We start from the raw sequence: 10070 nt of genomic DNA, 5'->3' as shown, positions 1-10070 counted from the left end.
AGCCAATACGCAGTGCGGGAGGTCCGGGGCAGGGGTGGCGGGAAGGCGCCGCGATGGCGGGCCGGCGCGGCGCGCTCATTGTGCTGGAGGGCGTGGACCGCGCGGGGAAAAGCACCCAGAGCCGCAAGCTGGTGGACGCACTGTGCGCCGAGGGGCACCGCGCCGAGCTGCTGCGCTTCCCCGGTGGGCGCGGCGGGCCGGGCGAGCGCGGGGTTCCGGGGGGCCGGGGATGGGGACGCGACCCGGGGCCTCTGCAGGCCCCGAGGGTGGGAAGCGAAGGCCTCGTGGGCCGGGCCCGCCCTCGTAGGTCCGCGGGTCAGGGCGCAGGGGCCGGGCCCTTGTGGCCCCTGAGCCTCGGCCGGACGCGTCTGTGGTTATTAACGCGCGGCTGACGTGCAGGCAATCAGGTCCTGTGTTTAGTAAGTCTCAACACGTGTACAGCCCAGAATGCGTCTTCATAGCCAGAGTAATGACTGTCACTCCCAGAAGTTTCCTGGTGCTGCTTTGTAACCCAAGTCTCCGTTTTGTTTTGGGGTTCCTCCGCCCGCCCGCCCTTGAGTGTTTACTTTCTGAGTGGTTTTGCGTCATATTTTTAAGTTTTAATGTAAAACAGTGGTCTTGAAAATGCTTTTAAGAATATCATCAATACTTAGGTATTCAAGAGAAGTTCAGGTTTTACAAACCAGAGGTGGCAGCGGTGGAGGGAAAATGCTTCCTTGAATATTTATCGTTTTAATCTTTAAGCGAGACAGTCTGCAAATCTTATACAGTTGACCCTTTGAATGACGTAGGTATGAGCCGCTCGGGTCCACACAGACACCTTTTTTCAATAAACACGCAGGACTCTGCAGTCCTGGGTTGGTGGGCTGCAGGGACGGAAAACCTCGGATACTAAGAGCCAGCTGCAGCGCTTAAAGGTCCTTTTAGTGTCAAGGCAGATCCTGGAACCAGCGCCCCTTGGTTGGCTCTGCCTCTGATTGCTGCTTCCTACCTGAGCTCCTTCCTCCTAAAGCTTTGTTCAGCCCAGTGTCTGCACGCTGCTGCGCTTCCTCGGGTAAAGGTGTGAGCCTGTCCAAAGTTGCAGTAAAATAAACTTCAAAGTTGGACGGGTCGGGGCCAGAAGTTCTGCACAAACTGTTCTTAATGTCCATGACGAGCCTGATCTCATTTTCTGTGTTTTTTCTCTCTTGTTTTAGAAAGATCAACTGAAATTGGCAAGCTGCTCAGCTCCTACTTGGAGAAGAAAAGTGAGGTGGAGGATCACTCGGTGCACCTTCTCTTCTCCGCGAACCGCTGGGAGCACGTGTAAACACCTTGGCCCCGCCACCCTCCCTGCTCTGTACTTCCCCCGCGACTCAGTGGGCTCTTGTTTCTGAGAGGCTGAGAGTCAGGCTGGAGGCTGTGCCTTTACACATTCTTCATTCACATTTCCCCAGAGCTCTAGTTAATCCCCCCACCCCCCTCCTTTTGTGACGTTAGGTCGTTTCAGGCGCACAGAAGAGCTGATGGAGACGTACAGAGCATCCCCAGCTCGTCCCCCCACCCGGAGTCTCTCTTATTTATGTCTTGGATGAACCAGTTTTACGAGTCACTAAGTGAGACTGACAGTTGATGCTGGGGTCTGCCCTCTCCCGCCCCCTCTGTCTTACATCGCCTTGGTGGGATCCCTCTGTACCCAGCACAGCTGATGACAGAGCCAGGCGCACCTGTTCCCGTCTGCACACGTGTGTGTCAGTAACACGTATGTCACGGGAGGTGTTCTAACAAATAAACAGGGTCCTTGCGGGCAGACCACCTCATGGCGTGCTTCCTAACTGCCTCGCTGTCTGCGTTCCGCTCTCCTCTCAGCTCCTGTGGCCTGCTGTCCGCAAAGGCTGCTCTGCTGTGGATGGGGCGATTCCTGCGGGTGGGCACGCAAGGGGCTGTGCCTGGCGCCCTCCCACGAGCAGGCTGGCACCGCTCCCTCTGGCCTTGGCTGAGCCAGGGTCTTGTCTGGAAAGGCCTACCCCTTCTACGTGTTAGAGGAAAAGCAGGCCAGGTTTATTTGTTTTTAATTTTCTTTTTGGTTGCACTCAGGCTTGTAGGATCTTAGTTCCCCAACCAGGGATTGAACCTGTGCCCTCTAGGTGGAATCGCAGAGTCTTAACCATCTTGCTTCATTGGGATCACCAGGGAAGTCCCAGTGAGGCCATATTTATAATCTTTAGCACATCTAGGGTTTCTTGATCTGGGTGTTCTGATTTATGCTTTTTGTGTGTTAGTAGAAAATAACGTCAGATCAGTTCACAATGAGGGACAGGACCGCTCCCCTCCTCAGCCCCGGCCTTGCCCAGGCGTGCCGGCCTGTATACCCTGGCCCGTTTGTTCTGCCACAAGTCCCCTTCAGGTCACCCCAGCCACTCCCATCAGATCAGTTTTTCTGACCCATGGAAGCCCTTGGTTGACAGGTTGGATTCTGGGTCGCTGTCTGGCACCGTCGTCCGCCAGCTGTGTGACCTTGGTCTTGCTCAGCATCTCAGCTGGAGCTTCCTGGGCAATGTCGTAGGCAGAGCGCCTCTCGCCTGCGGTGCTGTGTTCTGGTACCGCCTCCACTTCCTCCCTGTCTGTCAGAACCTGCCAGTGCTCCAGGGCCGTCCAAGGATTTATTCCTAGAAGTAAGCGTTCTGTCTTGCTTTCTGCAGCAGCTCAGCAGCACCTTCCCGAGCCTCCCCTTTAGCAATGTGTGGTCACATCTGTTCTACCCCTTACTCTCTTTTCAAAGTTCGCAGGCTGTTAGTGAAATACTGGGTTTATGTTTCTTCCCCGAGTGGATTTGGGTTTGCATTTTTGGCGCAGTACACAGAAGTGACGTGGGTCCTCTCGAGAGCAGGATGTCCCCTGCGAGCCCACTGAGGTGTCCCTGCGGTCCCCCCGAGCCCTCGGGGCTGCCGGCCCCGCCCTCCCACTCGGCGGCTTCCTCCCGTTGAGAATCCTGTGTAAAACCCCGTCAACCTGACCGCTGGGCTGGCCGTGGCACTGGTGGTGAAGAATCCTTCCGCCACTGCAGGAGACATGAGAGACTCAGGTTCGATCCCTGGGTCAGGAGGACCCCCTGGAGAAGGAAATGGCAATCCACTGCGGTATTCTTGCCGGGAGAATCCCATGAACAGAGGAGCCTGGTGGGCTGCAGTCCCTGGGGTCACAGAGTCGGCCATGACTGAAGTGACGCAGCAGCCCTGTCTGAGGCGGTTAGTGTTTTTCTGACGCCTGCGTCCCTCCGGCATGGGCCAGCTGGATTCCGTGTGGAGCCTTCCTGCTCCTGCCTGCCGTCTGCCGTCAGCAAAGGCTCGGGGGCGGCCTCTGCTGCTCCTTGTTTGCTGCTCCGTTTGTTCAGACGCGGCCTGCAGGAGCCCTTCAGGCTGGCTCCTCCGTCCCTCTGACGGTTCTGGTGCTCGCGCCTTCCGCGGTAGCTGAGACCCGCTGCCTTCCTCTTGGTGGGAGAGGTGTTGAGCAGCTGACCTCTGCTCAGGGGCGCACGCTCACATGGTGCACGACTGTCGGATGCCTGCTGTCCCGCCCGGCACCTCGGGCTCTGCTGGGCTCTGCTGGCTTGCTGCGTCCAGGACGCCGTGGGGTGGTTTCAGGGCCGCTGCCGCGTCTGCATTCAGCCTGGAGGGTGGCTACCGCTCAGTGGTTGGAGCAGGACACAGGGCTGTGTGCACGCGTCCCAGACGCGCTTTCCCTCTTGCTGTGTGTTCCCTTGGGATCCGAGTAGGTTCCTTTCACTTTGTGTATAGTTTGGGTTTTTGCTCCCCATTGTTGATCTCAGTTTTTCATAAGACACGAAACGGCTCCAACAGTCAGAGCCGTGCAGAAAGCTCCCTGCTGCCCGCTGTGGGTGCACAGCGCCCTTGGTTTCCGAGGTCAGCGGGCGCCTGTTGCCTCGGGCACCGTCCGCTAGCTGGAGGCCGCATCTGCTTGCTCTGCTCGGCCTGGCCGGTGACACGTCGGGGGCGCCCTGCCTGCAGGCCCTGGAGCTTGTGAGCGTCAGCAGTGTGCACTCAGGAGCGATGGTGCAGTAAGGAGCCCTCTCCCTGTTAGCAGCACCCCCAGCCCGTCTCCTCTGGCACGGGTCATCAGCGGGCCGTGCTGCTGGCAAGAGGCGGCCTTTGTACCCGTCTTCCTGAGACCCCGGGCCCCCCGTGGAGGGCGTCCTCGGCCCCCTCTCAGGAGGAAGCGCAGGCATCTGTCATCCCCTCCTGGCCGCGCCCACCCTTCCCTCCCCTTGTTCCGGCTTCTCCCTTCCTGGCAGGGCCTGGCCCCCTGTGCCCGACGGCTGAGTTGCCCCTGGGCCTCTGCCAGCACCAGCTGTGTTCACGCCCCTGGTGGACTTGCCTTTCTGTGCCTGGTGTTGCTGGGCTGTCCATGTGGCCTCGTGGGGGAGAGATCAGAGCTTTGGGGAGTGAAAGTCCGGCTACACTCTGCCTGGGTGCAGCCCTGTCCTCACGTTGCTTTCTGAGCTGCTCTGTGTCTGCAGGACACTTTGAGCCTGAGTCTCAGGAGCTGTGAAGCTGGGACCAGGGCTCACAGGCATTCCCTCTCTCATAGGCCGTTAATGAAGGAGAAGTTGAGCCAGGGCGTCACCCTGGTCGTGGACAGATACGCCTTCTCCGGGGTAGCCTTCACCAGCGCCAAGGAGGTGAGTGCCACTCGGCCCGCGTGTAGTTTGCGCCGTGTGGACTCAGCAGTCCTCATGGGCTCCGTGTCAGCACCCCAGGGCTCTATGGTCCCGTTCTCCCGGTCACCTGAACAGGACGAGCAGCCTCTGTAAGTGCGGGTTGTCCCCGCAGACACGGCTGCAGTTCTGACTCGGCTGAAACATTTCACATCAGTCACGCAGGGGTCGGTGGGCAGACCCGTTTCATCCAGTGCCTTGTCCTCAGGAGAGACGGTGAGAGTATATGGGGTGCTGTTCTCCTGAGCCCCCGTTCCAGGGAGCTGCTGTTTCACAGGTACAATGGCCCGTGTGACCACACGGCCCTTTGTCTTACCTTTTATTGAGGATGTTCAGACAGACCCCAGCAGAGAAAGGGCGCCTCCAGCATCAGCACCCGCCTCAGCGCGCTCGTCTCCGTGACCCACCAGACACAGCATCAGCCGCCGTGAGCGTCTTGGTGCACGTCCCCAGGGGCGCTTTCCAGACCCTCGTCCCAACCCCGGCGAGTGGGCAGCCATCCCCCAAAGTCCTTCAGTCCGTGCTCAGGGGTCCCGGCGCCCAGATGCTGTTTGTTCACCTTAGATTTTTATGATTAGGTTGAACCAGAGTTGGGCTAATTAAAGTCCATTCTTCAAATGTCCCTTGACACTCTTAATATGTAGGTTTCTGTCTCTCTTTCCTTCTATTTAAACATTTGTTGATGTTCGCAAGGCTCCTGTCCAGAGGCACACTGTGCCAGATTGTCTTATAACAGTCTTTGATCGTGGTTAATTCACAAAAGGTTGCAGAATGCTGACCCTTTAATTCTGCCTGTCTTCCGGCACAAGCAGCTGGGTCCTCCTTTAGGAGAATCCTCCCGAGGTACCAGCCCCTCGGCTCCGTCTGTGAACGTCACACAGGCTTGGGAAGGGTGGACAGCTGCCCTCGTCCTGTGCTCGGGGCTCTGAGCCCACAGATGGCTTCTAACCCTCAGGCTTCGGTGTGGCCCCGGGTCACACGTATCCTGGGTTTTCCTCCAGAATGGAAACACTGCTCCTAGAATTAGGGTGAAGGAGAGCAGACGTGCCGCAGAGGGCACGTGGGGCCCTGGCGAGGGTCTCCTCCTCTCCTCAGGGCGGGGGCCGCGTGGCTGGAGGGTGTGGGGCCCTGGGCCCTGGGCGCCCCGTGGACGGAACCAAGAGAGAAACCACACGCAGCCTAAAGGGCGCCCGCTGTCACATGAGAATTCTCCCCACACATCCCAGCTCCCTCTCCCCCTTCTTGGTGAATCTGGAACCAGAAACGAGACCGCGTTACGCTGGCTCCCTCTCAGGGTGGTTCTTTGTCCCCAGAATTTCTCCCTGGACTGGTGTAAGCAGCCGGACGTGGGCCTCCCCAAGCCCGACCTGGTCGTCTTCCTGCAGCTGCAGCTCGCAGAGGCCGCGGCGCGGGGCGAGTTTGGCCGCGAGCGCTACGAGAGTGGCCCCTTCCAGCAGCGCGCCCTGCAGCGCTTCCAGCAGCTCCTGGCAGACCCGAGTCTGCCCTGGAAGGTGAGTGCCGCCTGGGCCCTGGAGCTGGTGCAGGAGGGGCCGCTCCCAGGCCAGGGCAGGGGAGTTGGGGCCGCGGTGCGGCAGCTCCTGCGTGCCTGGGTCCAACAAGGGACCTCCCAGGCTCTCGGCATGGTTCCAGCCCTGGGCCGCGCGGGCCTGGGGCCTCTCCTGTCGCCCTAGCTGCCACCTCAGGCATGGTCCCCATGACCTCAGGACACTTCCCGGCCCCGCCCATCTCCAGCCTCCCTGCAGCCAGTGTCCATGGCTGCAACGGGCCGCACACCTGCCAGTTGGGCTCACGCGTCTCCCTGCCCTGCTGAGTGGTGTGGCCAGGGCTCCCCGTTCAGGTTTAAAGCACACCCCTGACCTTGCCGTGTGTCTCGGGGTGCTCAGGGCTGGAGGGAAGGGCGTAGTTTTCCCCAGGCAGAGGCTGCAGTGTGGGGCCTCAACTGTGATGCTTCTATCAGCTACTGAATGCCAGAGTTCTCTATTTTTCTGGTTTTCTTCATTTTCGTTTTTTTTTTTTTAATTTGTTCTCACAAATTTTTTATTTTTGCCATGCCCTGCGGCATGTGGGATATTAGTTCCCCGAGCAGGGGTGGAACTCAGCCCCTTGGAACAGACGTGCAGAGCCTTAACCACCAGACCACCAGGGAACTCCCGCTCTGGTATTCTTTTTTAAGTACTTGTACGTGGTGCAGATTATCCATGATTTATACTGCGTTTCAGCATCTGCTGAGACCCAGACAGGAAACCACAGCATCAGGAGCTGGGGAGGGAGAGGTCAGTGGCTGCCTTTCTGCCAAGCTGTCCTCTCAGCTGGGCTCCCAGAGCTCTAGGAGCTTCGCTGATGCTCCTCGTAGGGCAGGTCCCCTCGTAGAGTCTCAGCTTCTGTTGATCTGAAAGCTTACTTTGGTATTTTTCACACACATCTTTAAAGCAGTAACAGACTTAGAGAAAACCCTTCCGGGAACCGCTTGATGATAAGTTTCAGTACCTGACGCCGTCCTGTGTGGGCCTGGGCTGTTCACACGGGACCTCTCCCGTGGCCCGGATGCCGGGTCCTCCCTACTGACCTGTGTGACCACGGACATGGTGCCCAGCTTGTTGCTGGTCTCCTGTCTCTGAGAGTCTCAGCTCGGTGTTTCTGAAGCCCACGGGTTCCTCGTCGCTGAGCCTCGGCTTGCTTCGTGGTTGGGGTCAGGTTATCGCCTTTGCTGGGTGGTCGCTGCCGGGTCACGGGGCGCGCACCTTCAGCACCTCTGTTCCAGCCGTGCTCCCCTCCACTTCGGCCAGGTGGTTCACGGTGATGTCCTCTGCGTTCCAGCCGTGCTCCCCCACCTCGGCCAGGTGGTTCACGGTGATGTCCCTCTGCGTTCCTCTGAGGAGGGGTTTTGGGTCCACGTGAAACCACACGGCCCACAGGCTGGCGTGCAGGGCTCCCTCCCCAGCACATGCCTTCCCAGCTGTCCGAGGCCCACATTGCCCGGGTCTGGCCTCCGGGAGGCCCCTTCACGTTGGGGCCCTTTCCAGTTCCGCATGTTACGGTCTTGGGGCTCATCCTGGGCCTCCCCGGCCCAGTGTCTGCAGTGACCCCGGCTCCACCCTGTGGCAAGGCCATGGGGCGCCACACACGAGGTCACGCGGGAGGCCTCAGGCCGGCGTGCGGTTGCCGTCGTCTGAGGGCCTCTGTTCCTGGGGCTCTTCCAGAGCGTGCTGCCCCGCGGCTGCCGAGAGGCTCTTGGCGCCCCCAGGGCTGAGCCTTGGCAAAGGAGGGGTCCCAGGCATGCCCGCCTTGTGTGCCCAGTACGTGGCCCTCTCTCAGGCGGAGAGTGGTTCCTCACGGGCTGGCTTCCTGGTGACCAAGGGTCCCGTGCTGTTCACCTGGGCGGCAGGGTCTCAGGAGTGGGGCTGCAGGTGGGGAGGAGTGGACGCGGACCTGCCTGGGGCTCCGGGCGGTCCAGTCGCAGCATGGAGGGGGTGGCTGCCCTCACCAAGTCCGCCGCTGGCACCAGGGTGCCACGGGGTACCACGGAGCGCGGGGCAGCTCGGGCCCCTGGTGAGGCTGGGGGGTGAGGAGCCGAAGCCGTGCCCTCTGGCCTAGCCCATGCACTGAGAACGTTAACACCTTGTGTCTCCCGCCCCGCACAGATGGTCAACGCCTCCAGAAGCATCGAGGACGTCCACCGGGAGATCCGCGCGCTGTCTGAGGACGCCATCCAGGCTGCCGCACACAGGCCCCTGGGGCAGCTGTGGGCGTAGGAGGCTGGCCCCCTGTGCCCCAGAGACGCTTGTAATCACTGTGCTTTCCTCGCCGAGGTCTCACAGCTGCTTCCAGAGGTCCTATCGGGGCCGCTGAAACCCTCAGCGTGTCCTCAGGCATCATCAATAAAGACAGATGGAGACAGCAGTGGCAGCTGGGGGCCCCTGTGCTGTCGGCCTGGCCTGGCCGCACCTGGGCTGAGTGCCAGCCCCGTGTCTTAGTTTGCGGGGCCCGGCCCGGCTGTGTCAGGGCAGCATCTGTCTCATCTGAATGCATCTGGCACATGCTAGTCTTTCTGTTGAGATGGGAGACGCAGCTGTATAACCCTCTGCATCCCATCCCACAGTTACTCCAGGACGAGCCCTGCAGTGGGAGGCGGGCAGGGTCCCTGTCTACAGGGCGCCCCGGGGCTCAGCGCTTCCAGGGTGTGGGCCGGAGACTGGGTCCCAAGCAGAACGAGACCATGTGACAGATCCAGGGGCTGGAGCTGGGGGAAGGCCCACGTGCCCCCTGCGTGGCGGAGGTGCCCAGGCCCTGCTCCTGCACAACAGGGGCGCCCCCCTCCAGCCCAGCTGCACAGAGGAGGCTGCCCGCCCATGGGGTTGGGCAGGAGGGGCAGCCCAGCCCTCGGGGAAGGACGGAGGGGCCCGGGTCCCTGCACCTGGACGGCCATGTGTCTGCTTCACAGGGCCCCGCCGCGGGCGCTGGGCCAGCCTCGGGTGCGTCCAGCCAGCCAGCAGCACATGCTTGAGGTCAGGGCAGCAGCAGTTAGGAGCCACACGTGGAGCTGGACCATTGTGTTCAAGAGTCCTGAGGGCATCCACAGGGATGGTGGGCGACCCCTGACCTGCCTTCTGACCTTTCACACAAGAGGCCACATGCTGGGGGGAGAAAACACAGCATGGGCAGGGGTCCTGAGGGCTTGCCGACAGGGAGGCCACAGGCCTGGGTGGGAGGCCCCTGATGAGGAGCCCACTGGCCCAGGTTAGGACAAGGCCCCGCAGTCCCTGGAGGCAGAAGGGTCTGGTCAGGGGAGATGATGCTGTGTGTGGTGTGTGTGCATGTGGGCTGTTGGGCCAGGGGTGTGGGAGCTGGACAAGGGAAGTAGCCAGGGCCCTGGGGACAGCACTGCTGACCTCTGACCTCCAGGGTCCTAAGAGGAGCCTCAGCCAGAGTGTAGAGGCTCCAGAAGCCAAACGGGCTGCTTCTAGAAGCCAGGCCTCGGGCTCCGGCCGCAGCACTTCCTGTCTGGCCCTGGTCCCCGTGAACCCGCCATGGCAGGGAGTAGAAGGGCTCAGCGTAGCTCCAGCACTCCCACCAGGACCTCCTGGGCATGGCAAGCGGCCTTGCTCAGTCCTTCCTGGTGACTCACTTGGGGGTGACCAGCTGAGGCATTAGGCACCCAAAAGGGTGCTGTTGAGGGAACTGCCAAATGCCCAGCACCATGGCCACTCCACACCCTTAAGGGAGCAACAGAGTGACCTCCTTGCATGTCTTGCTTTAAACACAAACCACATGAGGGAAAGGGTGCTCAGCAGCTTCAGTCATGTCCAACTCTGCGACCCTGTGGGCCTGCAGCCCA

General features: G+C 60.7%; 1 protein-coding gene across 2 annotated transcripts; it reads left to right on the top strand.

The window, feature by feature from the left end:
* On the top strand, positions 1 to 8770 carry DTYMK (deoxythymidylate kinase). Of its 2 annotated transcripts, XM_006077113.4 has the most exons (5): positions 7 to 183; positions 1197 to 1305; positions 4588 to 4678; positions 6028 to 6225; positions 8377 to 8635. In XM_006077113.4, the coding sequence occupies exons 1-5, from the start codon at positions 54 to 56 to the stop codon at positions 8485 to 8487; spliced, it is 639 nt and encodes a 212-aa protein (XP_006077175.1). In that variant the 5' UTR covers positions 7 to 53; the 3' UTR covers positions 8488 to 8635. The 2 variants fall into 2 exon arrangements, with proteins under 2 accessions (XP_044801359.2, XP_006077175.1); XM_044945424.2 differs by lacking the exon at positions 4588 to 4678 and having other exon boundaries at positions 1 to 183; positions 8377 to 8770.
* The last annotated feature ends 1300 nt before the right edge of the window (positions 8771 to 10070 follow it).

Source organism: Bubalus bubalis, chromosome 6, assembly GCF_019923935.1.
Source record: "Bubalus bubalis isolate 160015118507 breed Murrah chromosome 6, NDDB_SH_1, whole genome shotgun sequence".
NCBI classification, from domain to species: Eukaryota; Metazoa; Chordata; class Mammalia; order Artiodactyla; family Bovidae; genus Bubalus; species Bubalus bubalis.
Note: the sequence above shows the minus strand (reverse complement) of the source record. Positions and strands in the feature narration are given on the sequence as shown.